At 63.6% G+C, this 27,740-nt stretch overlaps 1 protein-coding gene across 7 annotated transcripts in view; it reads right to left on the minus strand.

Annotated features, from left to right (window-relative positions):
* Positions 1-27,740, minus strand: part of FAM53B (family with sequence similarity 53 member B) — an 83,580-nt gene that overhangs the window by 43,215 nt on the left and 12,625 nt on the right. Inside the window, exons 1-2 of one of the 7 annotated variants that reach the window (XM_070432061.1) lie at positions 26,686-26,961; positions 6,295-6,522 (exon numbers count right to left, since the gene is read on the minus strand). In XM_070432061.1, coding sequence (XP_070288162.1) covers positions 6,295-6,372 — 78 coding nt within the window. In that variant the 5' untranslated portion in view covers positions 6,373-6,522; positions 26,686-26,961. Of the gene's footprint in view, positions 1-220; positions 329-3,469; positions 3,702-6,294; positions 6,523-8,486; positions 8,567-23,194; positions 23,239-26,182; positions 26,528-26,685; positions 26,962-27,740 lie in introns of those variants that run through there. The other 6 variants (XM_070432062.1, XM_070432063.1, XM_070432064.1 and 3 more) reach the window with 6 other exon arrangements.

Consider the following 27,740-nt stretch of genomic DNA (forward strand, 5'->3'; position numbering starts at 1 on the left):
CAGCCCCATAGCTCCATCCGTCCCGCACGCAGCTCCGCAGGACGGCCAGCTCGCTGCCACCCCCGAGGCCTGTGGGGGGCCCGCATGATGGGGTCTGGGCCTTCCTGTCCTGCGGCCTCTTCAGGGCGCCCTCCCCACCACACGTGCGCTCGGGGTCTGGGCACCTAACCAGTTCATTTGTTTCTGTGCTGATTCTGCCCCCGCCCCCCATCCCCCAGACCTGAGCTCCTTGAGGCTGCTGCCTTGTCCAGGGCGTTCCCAGCTCACAGCAGGCTCCACGGGACTACCCGCTGTCCGGCCACTGCGGCCACCTGTCAGCCCCGCGGACTCGGGCCAATGGAAACGGACTTTCACTGGGCGGCCCTGCTGCCTCTCCAATCGCTGGGCTCAGGCCAAGTGGCCCCGGTGGGGAAGGGAGAGCACCGGGCAAGCGGGCAGGGGCGGCCCCAGGCCGGCCGGGTCCTCCCGTGGCCTCTGACTCTAAGGGCCCAGTAGGCCAATGGCTAACACTGAGATCTACAACTCGAAGGAACCCCTTCGCCAGGTCCCTGTCCTAGGGGAGCCCCCCTCCTGGTCCCCTCGTCGAGCCTGTGGAACTGACGGAGGGGTGCAATCCTGCTTCTTCTGCGAGAAGCACCCCGATTCTGCACCAGGCTCCTCCCTCCCTCGCTGCCTAGATCGAGGTGGGACTGGGCCTCCATCTCCCTGGCATGGGGTGGGGACAGGACACAGGGTGGCTGAGCAGACACTCCTGGCCCAAGGCTCTGACCCGGGACCAAGCTGGGCTGGGGCTGGCCCACCCGGTGGGAACGCCCGAGTCTGCGAGCTGCCCCTGCCCGCTCTGGGGCGTCATTCACCAGCCCTGCCAGTCCTGCCTCCTCCCAGCGCTCCGGGACAGTCACCGGGCGGGTCTGGCACTGACCTCGGAGGAGCCTGGCCGGCGGCGTGCGGAGCTTCCCGGGCCGGTGGGCAAGCCTCGGCCCAGCCACGGAGGATCTGCTAAGAGTGACATGTGAGCAGAACCACGAGGAGAGATTTCTAAGTCAAACCTGCTTAACCAACATGGCATTTCTAGAGCAGTGCTGTTTTTTGTGGTTTTTTTCCAATATACTTTTGATTTCAGAGAGGGAGAGGGAGAGAAACATCAATGATGAGAACCACTGACCGGCTGCCTCCTGCACGCCCCCCACTGGGGATGGAGCCCACAACCCGGGCCTGTGCCCTGAACAGGAATCGAACCCTGACCTCCTGGCTCACAGGTCTACGTGCAACCACTGAGCAGGCCAGCAGGTGAGTTTTTTCTTCGAGATACGTTTTGTTTGCTTTTTTACAAAAGGCAGTTTCACCCTTTTTCCTTCTCCACTGCACGATGGTCCAGTCAGTCAAACTGGTGTGTGTGCAGCCCATCGCCATGACGATGGAGAAACGCTGACCGAGGGCGCAGTGGCCGTTTGAAGGCCAACCACAGGTGTGGCAGAGTCCGGGGCTAATCCTCCCCCTGGAGCAGCAACAGGGAAATGAAAAGGAATCGGAGCCCCATCGTGCTTCCTGCGCCCCGTCTGAGGCTGGGCCGCGGTGGACAGGCTAGAGCATCACACCCCCACACTCCTTAGGGAGCAGGCCCAGGCACCCCTGACCACTGGCCGGTGTCCCGGGACCCAGCACTGAGGTTCCCATGGCTCCGGGCTGCCCAGAGCTGTCTGACTCCCAGCGTCGCCGTATAAGATACAATTCCCACTGTGGGTGCCCCACTGCAGGCAGCCTGCCTCGCCCTCTGCACCCACTGGGGGAGGGTGAGCCGGTCGCTGTGAGCTGGGGGCTCACCACGGAGTCTCCCGGGACGCTGGGTGTGCGCACAGGTGCACAGACGTGGCCGGGCCTGGCTGGTGCCGGCAGGGCCTGTTGTCTGTGAGGCTCCTTAGCTCACGAGAGAAGGTTCTGGAATCAGAGCCTCCATGGGAAAGGCAAAGGCTGCAAATCAAATGGAGGCTTCGGGGGCCCTGACTCCAGTGGAGACCCAATTCCGGTCTCTCCTCGGAGAGGAGCTCAGACAGGGCATGGAGGCGCTCCCTCTGCCCGCAACCCGCTTCCGCCCACCTTCCTTCTGAGGATCCTAACGGGGTAACCGTGTCACCACTTCCTCCTGCGGCGTGGGGTGCCGGGAACCAGTGCTCACAGATGAGCTCACACTCAGGCACGTGAGGGGAACCAGCGGGGCGCCCCAGCCTCTGAAGCGGCAGGTGGGGAGGCCGCGGCCATGGGAAGCAGAGGGAGAGCCGGCCCCGGGAGAAAAGAGAAGCTGGGGAAGGAGAAGCGCCCTGGGGGATGTAGCGGGGCCTGGCTCCCAGGCTGGGGGAGCTCAGGGGTCTGTGCTCGCCCCGGGGGGAAGGCACCCAACTGCCTGGGACCCTGCACGTCCCAGTTCAAGCTTCAGGGATCCTGGGGGGCTGTGAGCCCGAGGCCAGCGCCGGTCACCAGTAGAAAACGGCCCTCGGAGCCCAGGCCGCTGGTGCCAGGCCTGACGAGGCCACGAATTCTTCTGACTGAGCAAGGGGCTCAGCCCTGGCCTCCTCAGCGTGGCCGCTGCGGGGCAGGCCAGGAGGCTGGGGAGGGGCTCCGCCCTGCGCCCTCCGCCTGCAGACTTCAGAGGGGGCTGGAGCCCCGCGGGGAGAGGGCCTGGTGGCAGATGTCACTCTGGAGCAAGAGCACCCCCGGGGGCGGGCGTGGGCGTGTGGGCAGGAGCTGGGGGAGCTGTCCCCGAGGTCAAGCATCTGGGCGGCCTGCCAGCAGAGCTAATGTTAGAGCAGGAGGAGGAAGAGCCGGCCGCAGGCAGAGGGAAGCGGCGTGCAGTGGGGGAAAGGGGAACCGAGCCGTCGTGCTGCCCATTGTGCAAGCCACAGGGGCCAGGGCAGAGCGGGGCGGCCCCTCCTCGGGACAGGCAGTGTCCGCGCGCCTTCAGTCTCCCAGGAGCAGGGCCAATCTGTGGTCACCGGCGTTTCGTTTTCAGAAAGAGGAGAATCAGAACCATTGAGTGGGCTCCTGGGAGGCAGGGAGGGGCTGGCCGCCCCAGGAGCACGGTCCACCCGCAGGCCTCTCCTCAGCCAGCACTTCCAAGGCCCCAGTGACTCCCCTGCAGTTTATTTTTAATAAAATTTTTTTAGTCTTCACCCGAGGATATTTTGATCTTTTTCCCACTGATTTCTAGAGGGAAGGGAAGGGAGGGAGAAGGTAGGGAGAGAGACACATCGATTGGTTGCCTCCCACACGGCACCCCTACTGGGGCTGGGGAACTTGCAACAGAGGTGCGTGCCCTCGACCGGGAATCAAACCGGGGACCCTTCAGCCCACAGTGACACGCCAACCACCGACCACGCCGGCCAGGGCTCCCCTGCAGTTTTAGGCTTTCTCTCCTCACAGCCGAGCCTCTGGCACCTGGTCCCCGAAGGCCAAATGGCCTGAGGTGACTCACATTTTCCTCTTTAGCCTCAAGTCCCGCTTCTGCTATCTCCTTGGTCTGAGTAGAAAACAAAGAAGAAAGCTGTCCATCTTCCCTGCTGTTATCTTGATGGCATTTACTGAGGACGATGCTGCCGGCTGAGCAGCCCACGCAAAACCCCCACTAACTTCCTCTCAACCTGCCCGCCACTCAGCCCGTTCTCCACCGCGTTATCTCACATTCCGTCTGGGCATGTCATCGCGAGGCTGGGATTATTAGGGTCTTTCTGGGCTGTTTGGTCCGAGCCTCCACCCCCCCCCCTCCGCCCACCCCCCCCTCAGGCCTTGCCAAATCCTGAGGGACCTCGGCTGGGAGGGAGCCGGGCTGGAACAGCTGGAGGTCTCGGTGCAGGAGACAGGGCTGGGCTGGAAGACAGCAGCTTCCTGGCATCGTGCCCGCGAGCTGTGACCTGTGCCCCAGCCCTCACCCCAGCCCCTGGGCTCTGCCACTGTTTCCTGTCTGTAACGGAGACAGAGACAGCCCGCTGCCCCTCAGGGGGTGGGAGGCTCCCGGGCAGGGAGGGGGACGGGACCACGCCTCCTTCCCAGGCGCTGGCCGCAGCTGCTCCCTGCCCCCGCCCTGCCCACTGCGCTGTGCCGGAGGAAGCAGGCCAGGCCTGGGCTGTGGCCAGCAACCTGTGACCCACAACACACAGGCAACGAGACCCCTCTCCAAAGGGGACGCTCCCCACAGCTGGCCTGCACATCTGGGAGCCCAGGGGCGGGGAGGGGCACAGTCCAGCCCGCAGTCCGTGCTGGGGGAGGTGGGCCGGGTGCTCACTCTGGGACAGGGAGTCTGGGGGGAGAGGAGCTCTGACCGGCACCAGCAGGGTGCGCACGCACAGCCGCCTTCTCCGCCCCCATCCCCTGGACTGTCTCTCCTCTCTTCCAGATGAGTCTGCCTTCCCCCGCTGGGCTGGGACGGACTCCTCCTGGCAGGAGCTCAGCCCACGTCCCTCTGAGGAGAGGAGCGGCTCAGCTGACCTCGGCCCACGTGGCCTGGAACCAGCTCCGGGGCCAACCCCAGCCAGGTCTGCCCCGAGACGGGACCTGGGTCAGGGCGCTGAGCCCACAGCGCAGCTGGAAGCGGGCAGGATCCTCCGGGACCTCCAGAGGCCCTCACCCTGAAGGCCAAGCCGTCCGGACAGAGCTACGCTAGATGTGCTTCCGTCCCGCAGGAACCACCACCAGCAGCAGGCAGAGCAGGCTTGGCCCCGAGCTGAGCAGCCGCCGGGCATGGGAACCTGCTCGTTCACCCTACAAACGTCCCCTGGGCCCCGCCGTGAACCAGGCCCCGGTCTCGGCCTCTGCGGGTCCAGCAACAAGCAAGAGAGACACGGCCTGGCCTTCATGAAGCCCGAACTCTGGTGCAGGAGTCACTCAATACACAAGACCCAGGCGTGGAGGGTGCCTGGGCCGAGGAGACCGGGAAAGGGGGCAGAGGGCGTGTGTGTGTTGGGGGAGGGACGGGTGGGAGTGGAACTAAACTGTAGGCCGACTCCTCCAGAGGAGGAAGGGCGGGGGAGAGTCCTGCTAAGGGGAGTCTTCCAGGCAGGAGAGCGTGCAAAGGCCCTGGGGCAGGCTGTGCTTAGCAAGGAGCCAGCCCAGCCGGGGCAGATGCACACGGGAGCAGCAGAGAGCACGCAGTGGTCATGGGGCCGGAGCACGTGGGCCTGGTGCATCCCAGGAAGGGCTGCAGGCTCGCTGGGCCCGGATGGGAAGCCAGGGCCAGCCTCTGAGCGAGGAGGGGCCGGGTGGATGCGCTCACTCTGGCTGCGGGTGGGGAACAGGCTGAAGGAGCCAGAAGCAGGGCCGTTCCCACAAGTGTCCTGGCGGGAGAGGATGGCCGGTGGGGGTGCTGAGAGGCAGCTAATGACAGACACACATGAAATGCCAGCTGGAAGGCAGCGCCGGCAGAGCCCCGCCTCATCCCTGTTTGTGCACTTCCTCCAGCCCAGTGCCTGGCGCCCGAGGTGCTGTCAGGTGTGGGGAGTGGACACGGGTCCCGGGCTCCTGCGAGGGCCAGGGCCCCGCCTACCAGCTCTCATCAGCCTGTCACTGGGGAGCAACAACGGGGGGAGCCCACGAGGGTGCTTGTGTGGGAGCTCTCATGGGGCAGTGGGGGCGCCGGGCAGCATGACCACGGACAGTGGGCCCCGCAGACCACAGTGGCTGCAGAGCCCGGGGACAGCCCTGTCCACAGCCCCTCCCCTGGAGTGTGTGCTTGATGGGGCTTCCTCGCTCCTTCCGCAGGCGGGGCCCCCACCAGAGGGACCAGCAGGGACAGGAGGCCGTCTGGTTCCCCCTCTCACAGCCGCGTGCCCGCCTCCTGCCCAGCCCGCCAGGCCATTTGTTCAGAGCACAGCCTGGGCGAGGGCAGCTGCCACCACGCCAGCCGCTGCCACCAGCTGCGCCCTCTTTGCCCCGACACTCCCGAGGCGGCGCTCTCGCCCACCGCCCAGCGAAGTAATGGCCTTACCCTGGGCCCCTCGCAGGTGCCACCCCCTGACCGGGAGGAGCCCAGCAGGAATGTGGGTCCCGGTCTGGTGGGTGCAGCACCAGGCCTGGTATTACCCGCAGGTGCCGGCTGCCCCACCCCCCTCACCAGAGGGCTCCCGTCCCCGCCAGCTCCCTCCTTCTGGCAAGGACTCAACCAGGCTCGGTCCTCTGCCCACCCACCCCCACCCTGCCCACGGGCACGTCCCAGAGCCCTGTGCACGGGGCCCTCTGGGCTCAGCCCACAGCGGCAGGGGGCCCTCGGGCCTCTGAGGTCGCGGGAAACCAAGGCCAGGCGCTTACCAGCTCCGAGTCGAAGGGCCTGCCGGCCGCGGAGTGGGCGCCCTGCGTGTCGAGGCTCTTCCTCAGGATCATCACCATGGCAGGGCCTCAGGAGCGGGGCTCTGCCCCAGGGCGGGCACCAGCCATCCTCCGCCGGGCAAGCTCGGGCAGGGGTCTCCTGGGCACCTCCCAGGGGGCTGGGTCAGCAGCAGCTCCCCATCGGCCGCAACCCTCGGTGGGGCCACCTCGCTGGGAAGACAAGAGGCAGGCAGAGGGCTTAGGGCTGGGAAGACCTGGGCCCGAGAGCGCTGCCCACTCCCCCCACGCCGGACCCGCCTCCCCGCTGAGGGACATACGTGCAGGGAGGGCCTCGAAGGCCAGAGGCCCCTCCTCAGTGCCCCCCGGACCGTCCGACCTTGAGGGTCCCCAACGCCACCGCCCCGAAGGGTACAACCATGAATTTCAGTTCAGCCACGTGACACCTTCCAGACATATCTCGGGGTCTCCCGATCTGCTGCTCTGCTGCTCCCCGAATGTGATCGAGTCGTGTGAGACCGTACACTGAGCCGGCTTTACGGACAGCTCAGGGTCTGCCGCCCCCGCCCCCCAAAGGCGGAAGTTCCCACAGGCCAGCCTCACAGGGGGCCCTCGGGCGGCCAACAGGTGGCAGACCCACAGTCAGCAGGTGGGGGGACAGGGCTCCTGGCCACCTCGGTCAGCTTGGCCAGGAGACCCTGCAGCCCCCCCGACATGGAGCAGAAGCGACGCGTTCCGACCAAGGTGGCCACGCCAAGGGAAGAGCCCCAGTCGAGCAACCGGGGGAGCCCCAGCTCTTGAAATGCACGTTCTGAGTGACCTTTGCCAAGTCCCCGTCGGAGCCTCGGTCTCCCTGAGGAACGGAGCCGGCGGTGGCTGGTGGCTGCGTCAGAGGACCAGCGTGTCACGTGGCGACAGAGCCCAGGCCCAGGCTGGCAGGAGGCCCCGCTCGCATGAGGGCTGCTCCGTGAACAGCGACTTCACTCACGTCGTGGTGGAGTCTCGGGGCCGAGCCCAGCCCTCCTCAGCAGTGGGCACCCACGCATCTGTCCCTCCCGATTTTTACAGGGAAATTCCATCAACTTTAAAATGTATATTGTGCCGGGCCCGCACGGCCATGGGTGAGCCTGAGGGGGGGCGGTGAAGGATGGAGAAGACAGACAAGAGAAGAAAGCTGGGGCTGAGTGGGACGCTGCCCTCTCTGATGGACAGACAGCGTCACGGCCTGCAAGCTGAGTCTTTATTTTATAGCAGATTCCACGCGGCAAAATAAGGGCGTGGTCACAACGTTCTCCGGGTTTCGAATCCACTCAGTTACAGGCACCTGGTCAAGCTTTGTTTACTTGCTGCCCCTCCCGCAGCCCACATCACCCAGCCACGTGGGCCCACAGGTGCCGACCATCAGGTCAAGCTCACAACCTTAGCCTTTGGCTATAATTGTGCTGGGACTTGCACGTGGCTTTGCCAGGAGAGGACCGTGCCCTCTCATTAGTCCCAGCTTGAACCTGTCCGAACGCTGTGCTGATCTCCACAATATATAAACCTTTATTGGTTTCAGAGAGAAAGGGAGAGGGAGAGAGAGAGAGAGAAACATCAATGATGAGAGAGAATCATGGATCGGCTGTCTCCTGCTACTCCACACTGGGGATGGAGCCCACCACTTGGGCACAGGCCCTGACCGGGAATCGAACTGTGACCTCCTGGTTCATAGATGGACGCTCAACCACTGAGCCCCACCAGCCAGGGCATGGGCTATGCCATCTTGCCCAGTGCACTCTCCCCTTGTGTAATGTGTGAGAAGTTAACTTGCTCTGCCAGCTCGGGGGCGGTGGGGGGGGGGGGGAGGGGCGGAGCCGGGGGGGAGGTTAAGGTAAGACCCTCTAAGGTGGGGACACCCTACGAAATGCCCAGGATGTCCTGATGTCCTGAGGTGAGCGGACAGCAGACCCTTCGTAAAGGCTTCTAAACTGGCGACCAGGATCACGTCTTCCCAGCTACCCCTGAGCAGCTGGGGCAGGAGCCATTTTCCAGGGGATGGGCTGCTATCGAGTCTCATGCTCACTCGGGCTCCCACGTGCATGTGACGGGTGAGGAAACCGGGCTCAGAGAGGCTGAGGGGCCTGACCACAGCCACCCAGCAGGCACGTACAGGACCCGCCCGAGCGCGGCATGCTCACCTGTGCCCCATCCCCGGCCGAGGAAGGCGGCCTCAAGGCGTTTTCTGCAGTAACGACATGAGCATCCATTCCCTGGCTCACCTTCACCAATCCAAGGCCACCGGGGCCACCTGTGGGGACGGGCCAGCAGTCTGCTCACCTGGCCACCAAGGGGCGGCCTGGGCTCCCGCGAGGCCCTCTGAACAGCGGGGAAGCCGCCACGGGGGCGGGAGCTGCTGCGGCTCGGTTCCGGGGACTCCACGGTCGCTCTCACGGTGTCGGGGGGATTTCCTGTGGTTTCCAGCCAGGAACATTCGCGAGGAGGGAGGGCCGGCACGCTCGGGACAGGGAAGTGTTGAGAGCCGGAGCCAAAACAAACCCGAGCGTGGGAGGAGGCGCCCACGCCGCTGCGGAGCCGAAGCCAGCTGCCGGCAGGGCCTGTCAGGAGCCCATCCATCACCCAGAGGCCACGGACACAGGGGCTTCCTGCGGGCCCTCCCGCGCCCCGAGCCCCGCGCCCCGCGCCCCAAGCCTGTCACTGCAACCCGCCGAGCCCCGTAGAGACGAGAGCCCCGTAGAGACGAGGAGCGTGGCGTGGGCCGGGTCAGCTGCGGGAAGCAGGAAACACGGTGGAGAGGGCGAATCAGCACCACTGAGCCGGCAGCGCCCACCCTGCGCCTCCAGCCACGGGCGAGGGGGAGGGCGGGGAGCGGGCGCTGGGAGGCAGCAGGGGGCCCAAGCCGATCATGACCTGTTCTTCGGTCAGACTATTGACAAGTACAGCGGAAGGAAACGAGAGGGGTGGAAAAATTAAAAACCAAAGCCAAACTGGAGAAGCCCTAACTAAGGGCAGCCTGGCCTTGCACAGGCAGGGGCTCGGGAAACGGCCCCGGCTGGGCCTTGGGCCTCAGTTTCCTCACCTGTCCAATGGGAGGCTGGGCCAGACCAGCTCTGTGTCCGACACGGGCTGCGGGCTTCAGCCAGGCCCCTGCCCTCCCGGCCTGTGTCCTCGCCTGTGACATGCAAGCAAGACCCCGAGTGAGCGCGACCCTGTGGCTCTGCAGGCGTCGTGTGAGCGGAGGAGGCGGCTGGGAGCTGGCGGCTGTCCTGCTGGGCAGAGTGGCCAGCCTCCCGCTACGGCTCACGCCTGAGCCCCGTGCTCCAGGTCCCAGGAAGCCGGACAGCAGCTAAGGCCAAATTTCACTCCCTGCCGGCAGGAGCCTCGACTGTGACGCCCCGGCGCTGTGCGGGGCCGGTGCCGCCGGGTGGGAGGTGGGATGCAGACCAGCCCCCTCGCCCGTCCATGTGGGGTAGGAATGGGGGTATTTGCACAAACGCGTTGTCCACGCTCATCCCTAAGCACGCAGGGTGCCTTGGTGTCTTTTTAAAGTTTGTAATTATCTCTAGTATTTTCTTTTTATTTTTTTAAATATATTTTTATTGATCGCAGAGAGGAAGGGAGAGGGAGAGAGAGAGACATCAATGATGAGAGAGAATCCGCACGAGGGGCGGCTCGGGGCCACCTGGTTCCCAGGATCTGTGGTCACATGACTCCCGTGTCTGACGCTCACACCTCCCGAGACCTGCGAACGCCCTCAGAGCCTCCGTGGGCGGCCTTCCCGCACCGGCCCCTGGGAAAGCCTCACCCGGGTCCCTCCGCAGGGCTGTGCTCCGGGTCCCACCACCACCCCCCTCAGCAGGGTCAGCCCCCCCACCCCCCACAGCAGGGCCAGCCCCCCCCACCCCCCTCAGCAGGGCCAGCACCCCCACCCCCCTCAGCAGGGCCAGCACCCCCACCCCCAGAGCAGGAGGCCCGAGAGCCTGTGGAGGAGGTCAAGGGGGCAGTGGGCCAGGGGAGCGGGTGTGAGTGCTGCTGTGCTCCTAACAAGGGGCACTTTCGGGGACCCGGGCTGAAGGGCGACCCCTGTGTACCCCCGGGCCGTGCTCGCTTTCCTCATCACCGCCTCCCGGAGTCAGAGACCCGTCCCACAGTCCCCGGGGGCCGGGCCAGCCCTGAGGGAGGAAGGCGGGGCGCCAGCGAGGTTCACAGTGCAGACACCCGGGGCAGCCAGGACGCATGGCACAGCCCGAGCCAGGGTTCGGTGGGCGCTGCTGAACAGAGGAGCCGGCCAGGAGCCGCCGTCCTCCCCATCGGGAGGGAAAGGTCTGCAGGGGGCGGCATGAGTGGGGCCTCACCGACAGGCAGGAGTTCAACAGCCAGAGACAGGGTGAGGGCACCCCAGGAGGGCGCCAAGAAGTGCGTGTCCCACACCCAGCGAGCGGGGGGGCCGGGCGCTGGTCCCGGCTTCTGGTGGGAGGAGCCCCACGCTGCCCAAACGGGCACATATCCAGCTGAGGTCCCGGGGGGGGGGGGGGGGCCCTGCCGTACGGATGCACCCCCTGCCTCCTCGCCCAACCCCCGCCTCTCTCCGCTCCTCGGTTCAGGGTTCCCCCCGCCAGACCCGTCTGTCCGTCCTGCTCTCCGTCTGCGGGGAGAACACCGCGCACAGGAGCTGAGCCAGGAGGGGCACAGGCTGGTGGTGACGGAGCTGAGCAAAGGCAGATGACCCGGGACCCTGGCAGGGTGACCCTGAGCTCCCGTCCTAACAGGGCAGCCCAAAGCGAAGAAACCCCACAACAGTCATCTGTCTCCCGGGACGCCCACAGCCCTGCCCCAACCGCGCGGCCACCGGGAGCGCCAGCAGACAATACAAGGATTGTGCTCTCTCGGGAGGGGGGGCGCACAGCCCCCCACGAGAATGCCACGATGGTCCCGGACTCCCGAGTTACCACCACGTGACCCGGCATGTGCCCAGCACACGCTCCCTACGGGTCCGCGGTCACGAGAACACAAAGGCGCGGAGGCGGGACGCAGGACGGAGGAGGGAGTCAGGCGGCAGGAACGCTGCTCTCAAAGCCTTGGCACCCCCGGGGGGGGGGGGGCGGGGGAAAGGGGGGCGCTCTGCAGAACAAAGCTGCAAAGTCCATGGGGGACGGCCATCCCGCCCAGCGGGTCCGTCGGAAGCCAAGGACACGAGACAAGCAGGAGCTTCGGGCTCACTGGGGACAGCGGAGAAAGCGAGGCGGACCCATCTTCCCGGCACAGCCCCGTCCAACCCGCTGGCTCTGCCTGTGCTCAGGCCCATCACCTCCTGGCAGGCTCTGCCTCGGTTTCCCCAGCGGTAACACGGTCTCTTTCCCTGTTAGAGGTGTGGCGGCAGAAGCCCAGGCCTGCTCCCCTGGACCCGGTAAGAGGAAGAATGGGTGGAGCAGCTGGTTCTGGTCTCGCTGGTGTCCGTCCCTAGTCCTCCACGGGGAACTGACCGCAGGCCGCCCAAGACAAAGGGCACCTGAGCCTGAGGACCGGCGCCTGGAGTCCTGGGGAGCACTGAGAGCACACACGTCGGGAGGGGACACGGAGCGGCAGGAAGGGTGACGCGGCCGCGGCGGGGCTGCCCACATCTCCCTGCCGGTGTTCGCGCCAACCGACCGACCGGGGCTGAGAATGCGTCACACAAACCCACCTGGGAAACCAATACTAAAGCTCACAGTCACCAGGGTCCTGATGAGGAAGGGAGGGGGTGGGGGGGTGGCGTAGGGTCCCAATGAGGAAGGGAGGGGGTGGCGTAGGGTCCCAATGAGGAAGGGAGGGGGAGTGTAGGGTCCCGATGAGGAAGGGAGGGGGTGGGGGGTGGCATAGGGTCCCGATGAGGAAGGGAGGGGGTGGGGGGTGGCATAGGGTCCCAATGAGGAAGGGAGGGGGTGGCGTAGGATCCAGATGAGGAAGGAGGGGCTGGTGCCCTAAGAGAAAGACCCGCCTGAATGAGTGCAGACAAGCAGCTTCCAGAAGGGCGGTGTCTGGGTCTGCTGCGGCTGCTGGAACAAAACACCATCAACTGGCGGCCCCCAAACAAACACCTCTCCACCCTGGAGCCGGGGTCCAAGGTCGAGGTGACCTGGACCCGGTGTCAGGTGAGACCTCTCTCCTCCCCAATGGTCACCCTAACCTGTGTCCTCAATGGCAGAGGGTGAGGGCTCTCTCTGGGTCCCTTTTATAAGGGCACTAACCCCATTCATGGGGGCTCCACCCTCATGACCTAGTGACCTCCCAAAGGCCCCACCTCTAACACCAGGGCCTCGGGCATAAGGTCTCAACACACAAATCTGGGAGGGACCAAGCATTCAGTCCATGGAAACGAGAAAAATAAACGCCTTTGGGCCTCTAGGCCCAGCGTCCCAGAAAATCTGACACCAAGTTTGGTGCGTCCCTCCGAGCCGTGGGGATCAGGCTCCCAGGCAGGGCAGGCACCCCAGGTGCTGGCTGGGGCCTGCGCAGGACGCCCCACCCCCTTCCTCAGCCCTTCCTTCTGCGCAGTGGTTCTCACAGTGTGGCCCCCAAACCTGCACAGCCTCGCCCGGGAACTTGTTAGAAACGCAGCTTCCACCGCCACCCAGACTGGCCGAATCTGGGACGCTAGGGATGGGGTCCCGCCATCAGCGTTTTCACAAGCCCTCCAGGGGGCTCCGGCGCTCCCGGAAGTTTGAGGGCTGAGGTTTTAGTGGATTTGGTACCTAGAACCCTGGTCATTGGGAGGACAATTCTGCAGATGAAAAAACTAGGGTCCATCCAGGTTGAGTCTCTTGTCAAAGGCCTTGAGGTCAGTAAGGGGCGGGAGGCCCGGGCCCTGCCCCCAGTACTTCCTCCAGGCAAGGACCTGGGATCTAGATAAAGATGGCCGAGTGCTTGTCCTAAGGAGTCCCCCACCGTCCCCGGAAGGCACTCAAGCACACGGCAGGGGCCTGGCAGGCATGACTCGGGTTGAGCATCGACCGATGAACCAGGAGGTCACAGTTCAATCCCCGGTCAGGGCACACGTCCGGGTTGCGGGCTCGATCCCCAGTAGGGGGTGTGTAGGAGGCAACTGATCCATGATTCTCTCTCATCATTGATGTTTCTCTCTCTCCCTCTCCCTTCCTCTCTGAAATCAATAAAAATACATTTAATGAAAAAAGAACACGGCACAGCAGGACCTCTGGGCCCGCTCTCAAGCCTCTCAGCGCAACAGATGCCCACACGGGGCTGGACCAATCCCCAGGCACGGAAGGGACTCACGGGGGGGATGAGGGAGCGGACCGGCAGGCAGGAAGGGCTCTGGGACAATGCGACCTGCGGCCACATCCTCCGAGTCAGCCAGCAACCCAGACAGCACTCACAGCACCCACGTTAATCACGTGGCGAAACTTGTGAGAATCGGAAGAAAATGAACGTTTGCAGAATGTCTTCCCCAAAAGGAAGAAAACGAGGTTGAGCAAAAAAGGCAAACGTAAGGGGAAACTAATATTAAAACGGGGGGGTAGGGGGGAAGACGAGGCAAACTCAGTTCTCGGGAGAATCGGACGTGCCATGGGGGCACCCCGTCCTCCACCTCCACCCCCGAGTGGGGGTCCGTCTCTGCCGGAGGAGTCAGCTGGAAGGTCCTGGGAGGCGTGTTCGCATTTAACCTAAGAGACGTTCCTCTGTCTGCCACAGCAGAAGCTCTCTGCTTGCTCCGCACAGCCAGATGGCCTGTTAAGATCATTTAAAGATTAAATCTTTGTTGTTAAAAAATTCTTGTAGCATCTGTTGCCTGGCTGGAGTGACTCAGGGGTTGAGCATCGACCTTATGAACCAGGAGGTCAGGGTTCGATTCCCAGTCAGGGCACAGGCCCGGGTTGTGGGCCCCATCCCCAGTGTGGGGTGTGCAGGAGGCGGCTGATCCATGATTCTCTCTCATCGTTGATGTTTCTCTCTCTCCCTCTCTGAAATCAATAAAAATACATATTTTTAAAAATCCTGTGGTGTGTGTTAAAGTCATGCAGGCACATTTGGCATAAGACAATAAACTGGGCGAGGCATCTGCCACTACGCGAGGGCGGGAGGGGCACCGAGAGGACCCCGGGCCTGGGCTTCGGGTAGAAGGGACCCTGGGCTGAGGCTGCTTCCAAGAGTGAAGGGACACGCGGGTCCAGGGGGACAGCAGGGCGCACCCACGTGAAACCGCTGTCCCCACTGCTCGGCAGGCGCCAGCAGAGCCAGAGAACCTGACTCTGTCTTCTGAGTGTCTGGTCCCCCCGGGATCTCAGACCCAACGACCTTCCCGAGCCAGGCAGGGCACACGGGGGCGAGCGCTGGGTGGGGACTGTGATGACCGCAGAGGCCACGCCTCCCAGACGGGACGGCTACTCTGTGGCGGCCAACGCTGTCCAGTTGTGTGGCCCAACTAATATTCAAAACCTCTGGCTCCTCCAGACAAGCGGGAAACCCCGGCTTCTCCTGCAGTCCCCTGATCTGTCAACGTGGTCCGTCCAGAAATGCAAAATCCATGAAGCATTGTAGGGGCCAAACAAGTCCCGTGGGAGGACCTCATCTGGCCCCCGGACCACGCGGCGCACCCGCTGGTCTCTGGGGCCTGACTGTGCGACACTCAGGGAACTGCCTGGACGAAGTGCCTTCTCACCTGGGTCTGTAGAGCCGCGCCCAGGGCCCCACAGGCACGCACACCCGGCTCCCACAGACTCCACTGAAGACCTGAACACGACCAGAGGCGCAGACTGTCTGAACTCCTGAGCACATCAAAGTCGGCAGTGAAACCCGGGCCCCCGACGGTGGGGCCAGCTTCCCGGGCATGGACTTGGAGAGGTGGCTGGCCAGTTCGCTTCCCTGCCTGGCATCGTCCACAGGGTGAGCGGCGGCGAGGTGGGGAGCAGAGGGGCCTGGGGCCTGCCGGCTCGGCCAGGAGCGCTCCCCGGGCCTCTCCCACGTGGCCTTGGGAAGGAAACGTTTCCCTGCCAAAGGCGAGCAAAGGCAACAGATGGAGCAGGACTCGGGGTCCCTGGCGCCCACAGATGGCGGCTGCGGCCGGGCCCTGCGGACCGACAGCTGCTTCCTCAATCCCGACTCCTGCGGACACGGGGCTCTGCTCTGCTGACTTCTATGTGAGATACAGAAGCGAGAGGGCGTCTCCTGCCTTTCCTCTCAAACCAATCGGGGCACACGAGACTCCTCGCAGCACAGCACGCTCAGAGGCAACGCGGACGAAGTGGGTTTTCTTAAATGTCAGCCCGCAGGGCCACCGCTGCCCTGCCCACAGGCCACGGTGAAAATGCTGGCTGGCTGCCTCCAGCACACACCCCGACCAGGGCAGGGGATGGAGCCTGCAACTGAGGTACGTGCCCTCGACCGGGAATCGAACCGGAGGCCCTTCAGTCCATGGATCGATGCTCTAACCACTGAGAAAACCAGCCAGGGCCTGAATTGTTTATTCCATTTAGTTTCTTTAATTATTATTGATTTTAGTGAGAGGAAGAGAGAGAGAGAGAGAGAGAGAGAGAGAGAGAGAGAGAGAGAAACGTGGATAGGCTGCCTCCCACACGTGTCCAGACTGGTGATCAAACGCACAGCCCAGGTATGTGCCTGACCAGAAACCAAACCCACCACCTTGCAGTGTACGAGGTGACGTTCCAACCAACTGAGCCACACCGGCCAGGGAAATTCCACTTAGTTTTGATTAATTCAAATAATCTAATCATTGCATTTGTCAATTACTTGTCGATAATTTCAATAAAGCGGAAAACCACTTACAGTTGCACGTGTCTCATGGCTACAGCGTGGGACAGCGTGTCTATGGCGCATGGAGGACCCATACGAGGCGTCAGCACCTTTGCTCTGGGAAGGGCCAGGCTCCGAGACCAGATGGTCTGTCACCACCGCTCCGCTCCGCATGGGAGCACGAGGCAGCCACAGACACTCTGTATACAAGCGGACATGGCCGAGTGCCAATAAAACTTTATTTGCAAAGCCAGGCAGGGGGCCAGGTCTGGCCTGTGGGCTTCGTTTGCCGACCCTGCCCACCAGCTGGATGACATGGGGCCTCTTTCTCTGACTGAACCGGGATGTCTTCGCCTATAAAAAGGGAGTGATCACAGCACCCACTCCTCACGCTGCTACGAGAGCCACAGAAGAGACCTGTAACAGGGGCCACACAGAGCGGGCATTCAGGGAGCAGCCGCGGGAAACGGCACGTGCTGGGCTCCCTGACCCACAATACCCCATTCACTGCTGCCTCGCGACGTGTGCACCATGAGTCCTCGTCCACGGAGAAACCAGGTGTCTGGTTCAAAGTCCATGCAAGAAAGTGGCAGGACTAGAACCCAGGGCCTCGCTTCCTGGCTCCACGCCTAGTCTCCCTTCCTCCGGCTTTTCCAGGGGCTGGCAGCCCCCCCAACATCCTGCCTGACCGTCTGGCTCACTGTGCGACTTGTACTGTAAGAGGCTGGCTCTTTGTAAGAGACCATTAAGACCAACGAAGCAGCCCAGACGGCCTGGCTCAGTGGTTGAGCGTCGACCTAGGAACCAGGAGGTCACGGTTGGAGTCCTGGTCAGGGCACAGGCCCGGGTTGCAGGCTTGATCCCCAGTGTGGGGCGTGCAGGAGGCAGCCGATTGATGACTCTCATCATGGACGTTTCTATCTCTCCCTCCCTCTCCCTTCCTCTCTGACATCAATAAGAAGATATTTTAAGAAAAACAAAGGAGACAGCTTCTTGAGGACTCCAAGAGGATGTACCCTCCTGGCTCCTGTTCTGTCCACCATCCTGGAGCCCTCGTCACCACCAGGGACTGTGGCCGTCTACAGCCGTCCATCACCACACGCAGAGGCTGTCCACTGGGGCTCCCCTGCCCTGGGCAGGGTCGGATGGGGTTCGGGTGCCACAGATCCGGCGCCCTTCACAGCGCTGCACCCCCATGTGCTGACCGCCCTGGGAATGAGCCGCACAGGGAGGTGTGTTGCCAAAATCAAGGCCATCTGCAATAACTCACTCACTCCTCTCCTCAGAACTGAACGCGGATGAGCAAACCCCTCCAGGGCTCACAGAAGACACCCCGCACCCCCATCCCCGTAGCTCATTGTTTTCCACGCTCTCCTCCGCGGCCGAGTCACATGCCGCACGGCCCGCGCTGGAATCCGGGCTGGCGTCCGAGGGCGTGGAGGCCACAGGCGCGCCGGGCGCCAGGCGTCAGGTGACCCCGGCAGAACATTCTCGCGTGTTTGTGTCAGCAACTCCCCCGCCCTCCCTCCGAGGGCTCGGTGAGAACATGCCACCACAGAGCCCACAGGGCACTGGAGCGCCTGTCCATCACACCAATACGGCTACTCTTTTTTCTTTTAAAGCAGGTGGGGACCTTTTCCCTGCCAAGGGCCATCTGGACATTAATCACATCCTTCTCGAGCATACACAGTTATCAGCTTAGCCCTGGCCAGTGTGCTCAGTGGTTAGAGCGTTGGCCTGTGGTCCGAAGGGTCCCGGGTTCGATTCCAATCAAGGGCACGCACCTAGGTTGCAGGCTCCTCCCCGACCCGGGCCCTGGTCGGGGCTTGTGCAGGAGACAACCCATCCATGTGTTTCTCTCACATCCATGTTTCTCTGTCTTTCCCTCTCTCTTCCACTCTCCCTTAAAATCAATGGAAAATTATCCTGGGGGAGGATTAACAAAACAAAACAAACTTTAACTAACTCACCGCTAGTGCCTTGGCAGGGCTTAGAGCCCGTGGGCCGAGGTTCCCCAGCCGTTTAAAGGGAAAGGAAGGGAACTGTCCGCTGAGACGGGCTTGCTCAATCGGGGCGCCCAAAGGCTTGCTCACTGCCCTGCTCTGTTCCCGTGCGGCCCAGGCCAGACGCTCCGGGCGGCCCCGGGAATCCCAAGTGCCTGCTTCAAGCAAGAGCTTCGGCTGCGAATAAACAGAGACCGCGGCCCTCTGGCCAAGCCGATGGCACTTGAAAATTCCATGTCGGGAAGTAGCTCTCCCTCCAAGGAGGTCACTCCAAGGTCAAAATGACTAGGCCCTGGGCAGTGTCCCCACAAGGTGATGAGGGGTCCCGAGGCCGCCAGGTCCACACCCTGGGAGCGAGAGACGGCCAGGTGGGAGGGCAAGTGCCAGCTGTGACCACATCACCGGCCGGAGAGGTGCTGGCCGCGGGGGAAAGGCGCCAGCCGACTTGAAGGAGGGGCGACACCAAATAAAGCATCACCTGAAGGAGTCTGAAGAGAAGCCCAAAGGGTAGGAGACGGACCCACGTCAGTCTAGACAGGTGCGCAGCCACTCAGGTTCCCAGAGATTCGTCCCAGAAGCAGGTGAGAGCAGGGCCGAGGTCCTGAGGCCACTTCCGGACACCTCCATGAATGTCATTTCCTACATTTAGGCCCAAATTAAAGCCCTTTCGGTAAACAGAGATTTTAGTTCCTAAAGCGAAAGTTTGAAAGATTTCACCAGCCAAGCCAGTGTGGCTCAGTGGTTGGCACAGAGCTTGCCCTGGACCTCATAGCACCACCACCCTGGACCTCATGGCACCACCTCCACCCCAGCAGGGCCCATCGGGACTCCGCATGGCACCACACCCTTCACGGGCTCAGCCAGGCTCTCGACCGGCCCCTCCAGCACGGAACGCAGGGCCGGCAGAATGCGAGCCCAAGGCCAGGAGGTTCGCCCAGCACACGAGGGCCAGCAAGTGGGCAGCAGTCCAGCGGGGATGCCGTTTGACCAGCAGAGGGGTAACACAGGAGGGGGCTCCTCAGCCCGGCCCTGGCCACAGAAGGCCCCTCCCGCAACCCCACCCCCCTGCAGCCTCGCAGAGTCTGCCCCGGCCCCAGCCCCCTCCTCACCCGGAGCCTCTCGGAGCCGGAGCCGGAGCCGGCAGAGGCAGCGGCCAGCAGGGGAACCTCCCTCGGCTCCCAGGCCCCTGGCCAAGGCGAAAGCCAGAGGCAGGGGAATTCCAGGCGGCCAGGCCTTGCCCGCCAGCGCCCTCCATCCACAGGGCCGCCTCCCCGGAACCTGCAGGGCCACTCCTTTCCCCGAGGCCGACTGCCAGGGCAGAGGGAGGCCCAGGCCCTGCCCTCCGGAGCCCGCAGGCCCACCCGCAGCCCCGCCACACGCCACCCGGCCCCTCCTGGAGGCGGCAGGGTGGTGCCGTCAGTCACCGCTGGGCATCGCCCTGGACCTGCGCCCGCGGGAACGGAGCCTCCTGTGCACGGACAGGCGCTGGCGACGCGGACGCGGGGAAGGAAGAACCGGGACGGGGCCCCGGCCAGGACGAGCCGCCATCCGCCATCCCGCTCGGCAGTTCCGAGCGGCGTGTCTGCAGCAACAGGCAGAGCTGGTCCCTTGGCAGAGACTGCGGGGCCCTCCGTGAACTGGTGAAGCGAGTGCCCAGCGCCATGAGGGACACTCGGAAGGTGCCCGGTCCACGCCCGCTCAGTGAACGCAGGAATGACAGGCGGGAGAAAATAAGGACCCTCCTTGCCCACCTCGTCAGGCCCATCCCGGGCCACGGAGGAGAGCGAGCCTCCCCACCCACCACCACGCGCAGAGGAGCAGCTGGAGACCTTGGCCAGAGCGACCAAACCCTTCCCATCAGCGCCAGGCCCCGCAGGGCCATCGGGACTCTGTGCCCCGCTGGCGGTGACGGAGCTGCTCTGTCAGCAACCGAGGGACCCGCTGAGCACAACTGGGCTGGACTGTCAACGTCGACCGAGATGGCCCGGCCCACCAGGCCGAGGACCGTCTGCACCACAGCCGCGGCCTCTGGGCCAGAGCCGGCCTCAAAGTCTCACAGGACAGAAAGGACGCTGGGCAGGGCCCGGGAGACAGCTCTGTCCCTCTGTGCCTGGCGAGGGGACCCAGGGGCTCCCCGCACCTCGTGGGGTCGGATGTCCCCTCCGGAAGGTTGTGGACGGGAGACCTTGCTCTCCACAGCCCGCTCGCCCTGAACGGACCTGGAGGAGGGGCATCCAGCTGTCGCAGAGGCCAGGCTCCGGGCGGTCAGGTACAAGGTGGCTGGTGCGTGGCCGTCCTGCCAGGCGAGGTGGAAAGGACCAACTGCTCCCTGAGAATCACCCACACGCGCCCTGAGCCAGACAGACTGTGTCTTCCCTCCCATGAACCAGAGGGACGCCACGGGCCAAACCTCCGGGAGGCAGAGAAGCGGAACCGACCAGCGGGAGGGAGGGGTGCAGGGCCTGCAGAGAACTGCGCAGAGACTGCCCCCCCGCCCCCCCGCCCCCCCCCCACCCCCTACCCCCCCTCGCCGCAGAAAACCCACCTGCTTCGCTCCGGGAGGAAGGTGCACAGGGGGCTGAGCGAGGCCTGCACGGGGAGGCGACCCGAGGCCTGGCCTGCCAGAAACAGGGACCCCGTGGTGATGTCTATGGCAGGCACTTCACCAGGGGTGGGCACCTTTCCCATCCTCCCACTCCACTGAGACACAGCAGTGGAAAGTTCCAGAGGGTTATGCCACTCCTGGTCCCTGCTAGCGAAGCAAGGTGCGTGTGGGGTCCATCCCAGCCCTCACTCCTACGTCTCGGATGCACAGATGCACCAACCCCAAAGCTTTAAAAACACCAATGTTAACCCGGCCGGTGGGGCTCAGGGGTGGAGCGTCGACCTAGGAACCAGGAGGTCAGGGTTCAATTCCCGGTCGGGGCACAGGCCCGGGTGGTGGGCTCGATCCCCAGCGTGAGGCGTGCAGGAGGCAGCCGATCCATGATTCTCTCTCATCATGGATGTTCCTCTCTCTCTCTCCCTCTCCCTTCCTCTCTGACATCAATAACAATATATTTAAAAACCAATGCTGAGCCTGCCCTCCTCTTAAGGTTCTGATGTAACTGGTCCTGGTGCCGCCCAGACACAGGTGTTTGTTTAAACCTCCCGGTGGCCCAATGTGCGGACGGCGCTGAGAACCACTGCGCTGGATTCTAAAAACGCAGCCCGCGGGGGCCCAGCCCTGTCCACACACTCTCTCGGGGCAGAAAGGGCAGCGCAGCCCGCCCAGCAGGCTTTGCAGGAGGTGGGCATCCTGCCCCCACCCCCACACCCCAACCAGGATCAACCTGCAAAGAGCCATCTGTCCGCGACAGCACGCAGGGCACCTGACCAGCCCTGGGGGGTGGCCAGTTTCACGGCCGGAGGAGGCACAGTTATGTTTAGTTGCCTGATTACTCCAGGCCCGTCAACAACAGGGGGCTCTGCACAGACCTGGGAGGGCAGCGCCACAGAACGATTTCCGCGGAGACACCTGAGTTACACATGAAAACCCCGGCGCCGGCGAGCCTCCTCGCAGTCTCTCTGAACGGAAAATGGAACCTGAATACACGGGGATGCTTCTAGCGGGCTGCCAGCCTCACTCCCCGCTGCCCCCAAGGTCACTGGGAATAATTACATTTTCGTGAGAATCTGTCTTCTGTAAGGACGAAGTAAAACATCTCGGTCTCCCCAGTGGAGGCACTGCCTCTCGTCCTGTGGTCCATACAGAATCTGATCGCTCCTCAAAAAAAAAAAAAAAAAAGGCTACAGGAGAGGGGGGTAAAGGGAGAGCGGCAGCTAAATTTCTACGTTTCCCCGTGGTGCTAACAAGACTAAACAAAACTTATGCTCTGAGATAAAGCAGAAGCCGTGCCTCTGTCTTATGCGCACACCGGCTGAGGGCACGGTGTGTGCAGAGCAAGGTGGACGGGCCAGAGCTGCCAGCTTCCCGGCCTGGCAGTCGTGTGGCCTGGGGCCAGTTACTCGGCCTCTCTGAGCCTCGGTTTCCCCGGCGGTCACGGCAGGATTGCTCTGAGAATTAGAGTGCAGGCCACGCCCCTGGCCCAGGGTGAGCCCTCAACGCCCATGGGCCCTGCTGCTGTTCTTTGAACCATCTGCGCCCAGCTTTCCGTGGCCCCGAATCTCAGGAACTTGGGAGCCACATCACCCAGGAGAATCCGTTTCCTTGTTTGGGGGGAGCAGGGGAAGGAGCAGAGCAGCCAGGAGTCGGCCTGCCCCGCATTTGGGGGTCAAACGGCTGTTTACCAGAATGATCCCGTTGACCTCCTAGGAGTGGCCCAGTGGACAAGGTCCCTCCAGGGACAGTGCACGCCCGAGGGGAGGGGCGCTGTTTCCAAGACTTCCCTGCGGTCCAGCCAAGCTGCCCCCCTCCCCCCTCCCCCCTTGAAAGGCAGACTCCCTCCAGCTCTGCAGCCCCACCGCGGGAGGAGGGGGTGCCTGTCACGCTGCTCCGTAACCCCTGACGTGATGTGAAATTCGACAAGGTAGACCCTTTGAAATGCAAAATCCTCCCAGGCCCTTCCTCTGTTTTTATTTTCTCGGGCTCCTAGGGCTGCTTTCAGACCCACCCATCAGCGGTTCCCTCTCAATCAACCCACGCCCGAACAAAAAGGGAAGAGGAGAGAGAGGCGGCGGCACAGACGGCTCTGTTTTCTGAAAACGCTCAAGTGTCTCCAGTTGCTGCAGGGAAAACCTGGCCCTGCGTCCCCTCCTCCAAGACCCCCTCCCGGAGCCAGCTCCCCGCCCCCCCCCCCCCCCCAAGGTGTCCTCCGCCCGCCCGACCCACGGGCACTCTCGCTGCCACACTTTTAGAGGCAAGAATCCGCTGCCCTCTGACCCGAGTTCCGCAAGGTCAAGACAGGCAGCAAGGAAACCACAACCCGCAATTTTCGGAGCTCCCACCTGGATCCAAAGCTGTGTGCGTACGAGGTTTGGATTAGACATCAAAGAAGAGGTTACCTTCACACGAAGTTGTTTGGCAAAGAAAATGACTCCCCCGTAAGAACCCCAGGGGCCGGTAAATTGCTTTTGAATATAGACTTTTCAGTGGCGCGGCCATTAATCATGTTAATGTAAACTGCGCTAAAACCAACCTTCCTCCGGCGAGGCGAGGCTCCGGGCACATCAGCATATCTAAGCCTCTGGGTTCGTTTCCAAAGTTCACATCCCGGCCCGGCCCGCGGCCCACGGCCCGCGAGGGGACCGCAGTTAATGGAGGCAGCTATCCCAGCGGCCCCTGACCATGGCCACGACACAGGCGGCTCAGCGGGCAGCGAGAGCCCTCGCACAGCCGGCAGGAGGCACACACAGAAAGGAGCCGGCCTGGGAGAGTCTGCAGTGTACTCACTGGGCAAGTTTGAACAGCAACAGCTCTCCAGGGGCCGGCGGAGGGCTGGGAGGGGAGCTGGGGGCGAGCGATCAGCATTCCTCGCAGCACCCAAGCCCTCAGCCGGGCTCTGCGTTGGAGGGCGGAGGGCAGGGCAGCAGCTGGACGGGGAGAGAGGCGCCCAGCCGGGTGCAACTGCGCGGAGCCCGCCAGCCTCGGCCATGTGCTTCGTGTTGGCAACAAACCGGTTCTTTCACGGGAGGAGACGCTGACAAAAAGGACAGCTGCAGCGAGGGGAGAGGCCAAGAGGCAAAATCCTCGAAAAAGCCCCGACTTGGAGATTCTCCCCTCGAGTGGAAAAAAGAAAAAAAAAAAAACAGTCGCCTTTGGGGTTGGCAAGGGCTGATCTATTAAAGTGTCCGTCCCCCCACTCTCCACACCCGGCTGGATCAATTAAAGGGAGCCCTCCACATCTGGTTTCCATCAAGACCGAAACTTGTATTATCAGCAGATTACACAACAAACCATGCCTACCGTTTCTTTTTATTGCACTTCAGAGAGGTGTGTGTGGTGGTGGTAACCATGGGGGTTGTGCTGGGCTGAGTGTTTGCTTATTTCAGTCTTTTTTTTTTTTTTTTAAGGGCAAGAACAACAAGTTTTCTCCATCCAGTAGGAAATTCAGAAAAGTCACACGGCAGGGTGAGCGTGGAGGAAAGCACCTGACAGCGGGTCTCCCCTTGGCCTTCGGGGCCCACTGCACGGAGCAGCGGGTGAGGAGGGCCTGCCTTTTTAAAGAGCCGGGCAAAGATGCGCCAACTTGCTCCGAGGCGGCCTCTGCTGCCCACTCCCAGGTTTTACACCGGCTCCCGCCTCTCCCTCCGGCCTCCTGCAGGCCAGGGGAGCTGGCCTTCTCTGGGCTTTGCTCAGGCGCCTGCTCCCTGAACCCACTGAAAGGACACGCAGTCCACTCAGCTCCTACAGAACTGGGGAGGTGGGGGGGCCAGGGGACAGCAAAGGCCGCAACAGGGAAAGTCCAAACGGTGTGGACAGAAATAGCCTAAGAAATAACAACAGGGCTTCCCACAAAATGCCGACTTAGGGTAGCCACCAGGATGTCGCTAAGTATCTTAAAGCTCTTCCCAAAAGAACGTCATGAGATTCCAAAATGCTCCATACACACGACCTACCCCTAAGCTGAAACCCGGAGGGAGAAACAACCCAAAACATTACCTATCAGAACACTGGGATGCTGCTCTGGTCCCGCCTCAGGACGGGCCGGCCCACCTCTGCCGCCGCAGCACTGCCCGCCTGTATTCTGAACTGGTCTTCGCTGTTCAAATGACTGCTCATCGGTCTCACCTCCTCAGGGGAGCACAGGAAGTCTGGGCAACAGCATGTGCACCAGCCTTAGAGCCATCTTGCTCTCTGGAGGGGGCACTGGGAGAAAAGCACAGATCTGCCCCGAGCCTCCCCATGCTGCAGACTGGAACAGTGGGTGCCGGGCAGCTGGGTCAGCACCCTCGAGGCCTGCAGGGTGCCTGGCCGCATCCAGACCCCCACCCAGTGCAGATACAGGGTCAAGGGCTCTGCATCCACAACTGAAGGCCCGGACCTTCTCCCGCTAACCCAGGTTTATCGCTGGGACAAGACGCTGTTTTGTTTATCTAGTTGTCCACAGCTAAGAGGGGACGGAGGGGTCCCTACAGACCTGCAAGTCAGGATCAAAACTGTCACTGACTGAGATAACTCACAGCTTAGTGGGTACATTAAAGTGAAACCAAAACCCGGCCAAGTCAGGAACAGGGACTGTCACCCAGTCTGCTACCTCCGTCCCTTCCCAAGTCCTCCAACCGGGTGGCATCCTGACCCGGGAGTCCGGAATCTGAGCGAGGAGGGAGCCCTCCCAGCCCGGGACTGCTGGGAGCAACCCGGCCAGCTTGCGGCTCGCAAGTCTGCTAATATGGTGTGAGCAGCACCAGACGCTCGCCTGGCTCCCGGGCCAATAAACAATGCCACTCCGACTCCTGCAGCAGACCACAGGGAGCAGCCGGGCCTCCGCACCCCGTGCCACACGCACTTCTTCCTACTGAGCCACTGTCAGCCCAGCTCCCTCCGCGGCGGCGGCGGCGGCGGCACCGATGCCCTGCCGGGGTCCCAGCTGGGAATGCATCCGGGGCCACCGGCCCAGCACCGAGTCCGAGTCCGGAGACTACAGCGCACGGAAGCCTCGGAGTGTGGCCTATAGGAGGCAGAATCCCATTCATCAAATGCTGCAAAGAGCTGTTCTTTGTTCGCCGTCGTTCCACGTATAGTACGTGTTAATGAACCCGGGCGGTCAGAGGCAGGGAGCCGGCTTCAGGGGGCGTCCGGGGGCCGAAGGACTCGAGCAAGGCGGCTCGCGCGACTCCCCGGGACCTGCTGCCCTGTCCCGCGCCACGAGCATTGTTCCCCAAGTCTGCAGGCGGGGGTGGTGAGCTGGGGGGCGCCAGAGAAGCCACTCGGGGCAGCGCAAAGCGAGGGCCCTCCGGGACTCTGGGGCGTCCTGGCCTCCACCGCCCCGCCCCGCCCCACCAAGTGGAACCCCGAGAGGGGAGGCGGACTCCCACGGGTGTGCAAGCCAGGGACGGGCAAAAATGTGGCTCGACCAGTGTGCCCGCGCCCGAGGCCCTGCTCGCCATGTGCAGGAGCCGCGCCGGCGCCCCACGCTCCGCACGCCCCATCCGCGGCCCCCGCCCGGGACCGAACACCTCCTCACCCGCAACGCGACCGCCCCGGGCGGCCCGCCGTGTGGAGCCCGCCGCTCGCGCCCGCATCCCGGGGGCGGCAGCGAAAACTTCAGCGAACAAAAGAGTTGTCTGCAACCGATGCGGGAAGTTCGGGGCGAGCGGGGCCGCCGGGTCCTGGGGCTCAAGTTGAGACGCGGAGAAGGGGGCACCCCGGGCGCAGCCGTTCCCGAGCCCGCCCCGGGAACGCAGGCTTCTCCGCGGGGGCCGGGCCGGCTCGCTCCCCGGCGGCGCTCTGACAAGTCTCACGCCGGCCCCCGGGAGCGGCGCGGCGCCCCGAGAAACCACCCAGCCCGACGCGGAACAAGGCGGAGCGAGACCAGCAACAAAACGAGAAAGGCGAGCCCTGCGCGCCGAGGGCTCCCCCCCGCCGGCAGCGGGGCGCGCTCGGCAGGAACCGCCGCTCGGGACCGACCCCCGGCCGCCCTCCCCCCCACCGGCCGCCTCCCCCAACCCCCCGCCCGGGGTCGCTTACTGTGCGCGGCCGGGCGCGGGCCCCGCGCGGTCGCCAAGTCCTCGGGCTGCCGCGCGCGCTCTCCCGCCGGCGCCGAGCGCTGCACACCGAGCGGCTCCCAGGGAGGAAACCGACTTGTCACTTCCTGAGCCGCGTGCGACTCGTCCCTTCAACCCGCCCGGCCAGGCCGCGCCGCCGCCTCCTCCGCGGGGCGCCCGATCGCCGCTGCGAGTGGCTGGGACCGGCGGTGCGGGCGCTGCGGGCCGGGCGCTCGGCGGCGGGTGGCGGGCAGGAGCCGGCGGCGTGCGGCGGGGTGCAGTGCGCGCAGCCGCCGGTGGGCGGGGAGTGGGGGGGTCGCGGCGCGCCGCCAGCGGGGCTAGAGGGCGTCCTGCTACCGAGCCCGCGCCGGCCGGGCCCGGGGACGCGGGAAGGGGCCCTGGCCGAGCGGCCACCGAGGCGGCCCGGGCCCGGGGCCAGGCCCCCCGCAGGAGTCTCCCCGGCCCCCGGCACGAGGCGGGACTGACCCCCGAGCCGCGTGCACTGGAGACGTCCAGCTTCCGGGTTGTGGGTTTGGGGTTTTGAAGACACGATCGGGACAGGGCTGCGGGGGGCCGGGACGTGTGCGTGTGGTCACACTTTGGGAAGATGAGGCGCTCGCTCCCTGGCCCCGGCGCGGGTGGAAATGAAGGAATGTGCGCTTCCGAAGCCGCGGCCCAAACTCCTGCCACCGGAGGAGGAAGGCTCGGTTGCTAGGCGAGGCGCGTGTTTAGCTCCGTAGCCGGGGATGTTGACTTCAGTTCAGGAATGCGGCCCGGACAGAGACGCGGGGCGGGCGGCTCCCTGTGCGGCTCACCTGGGGGAGGGGATGGTCCTGGGAAGAGCCCTAGCTGCCCCGCACGCCTGCCTGTTGGTGGAGGTTATTTTATTGACCTTGTGTCCAAAAAGAGACTTTTTTAAAAGAACTCCCTATGCCTGTTTTGTGTTCTCCTTTGCCAAAAAAACAAAACACCTCATTACTTGACATGGATTGTGTCTGAGCCGTTTGAATGGTTCTATTCATAAATCAGGAAACTTTT

This window comes from Myotis yumanensis, unplaced genomic scaffold (genome assembly GCF_028538775.1).
Source record: "Myotis yumanensis isolate MYYU_CA2020_CCGP unplaced genomic scaffold, mMyoYum1.0.hap1 SCAF_13, whole genome shotgun sequence".
Taxonomy (NCBI): domain Eukaryota; kingdom Metazoa; phylum Chordata; class Mammalia; order Chiroptera; family Vespertilionidae; genus Myotis; species Myotis yumanensis.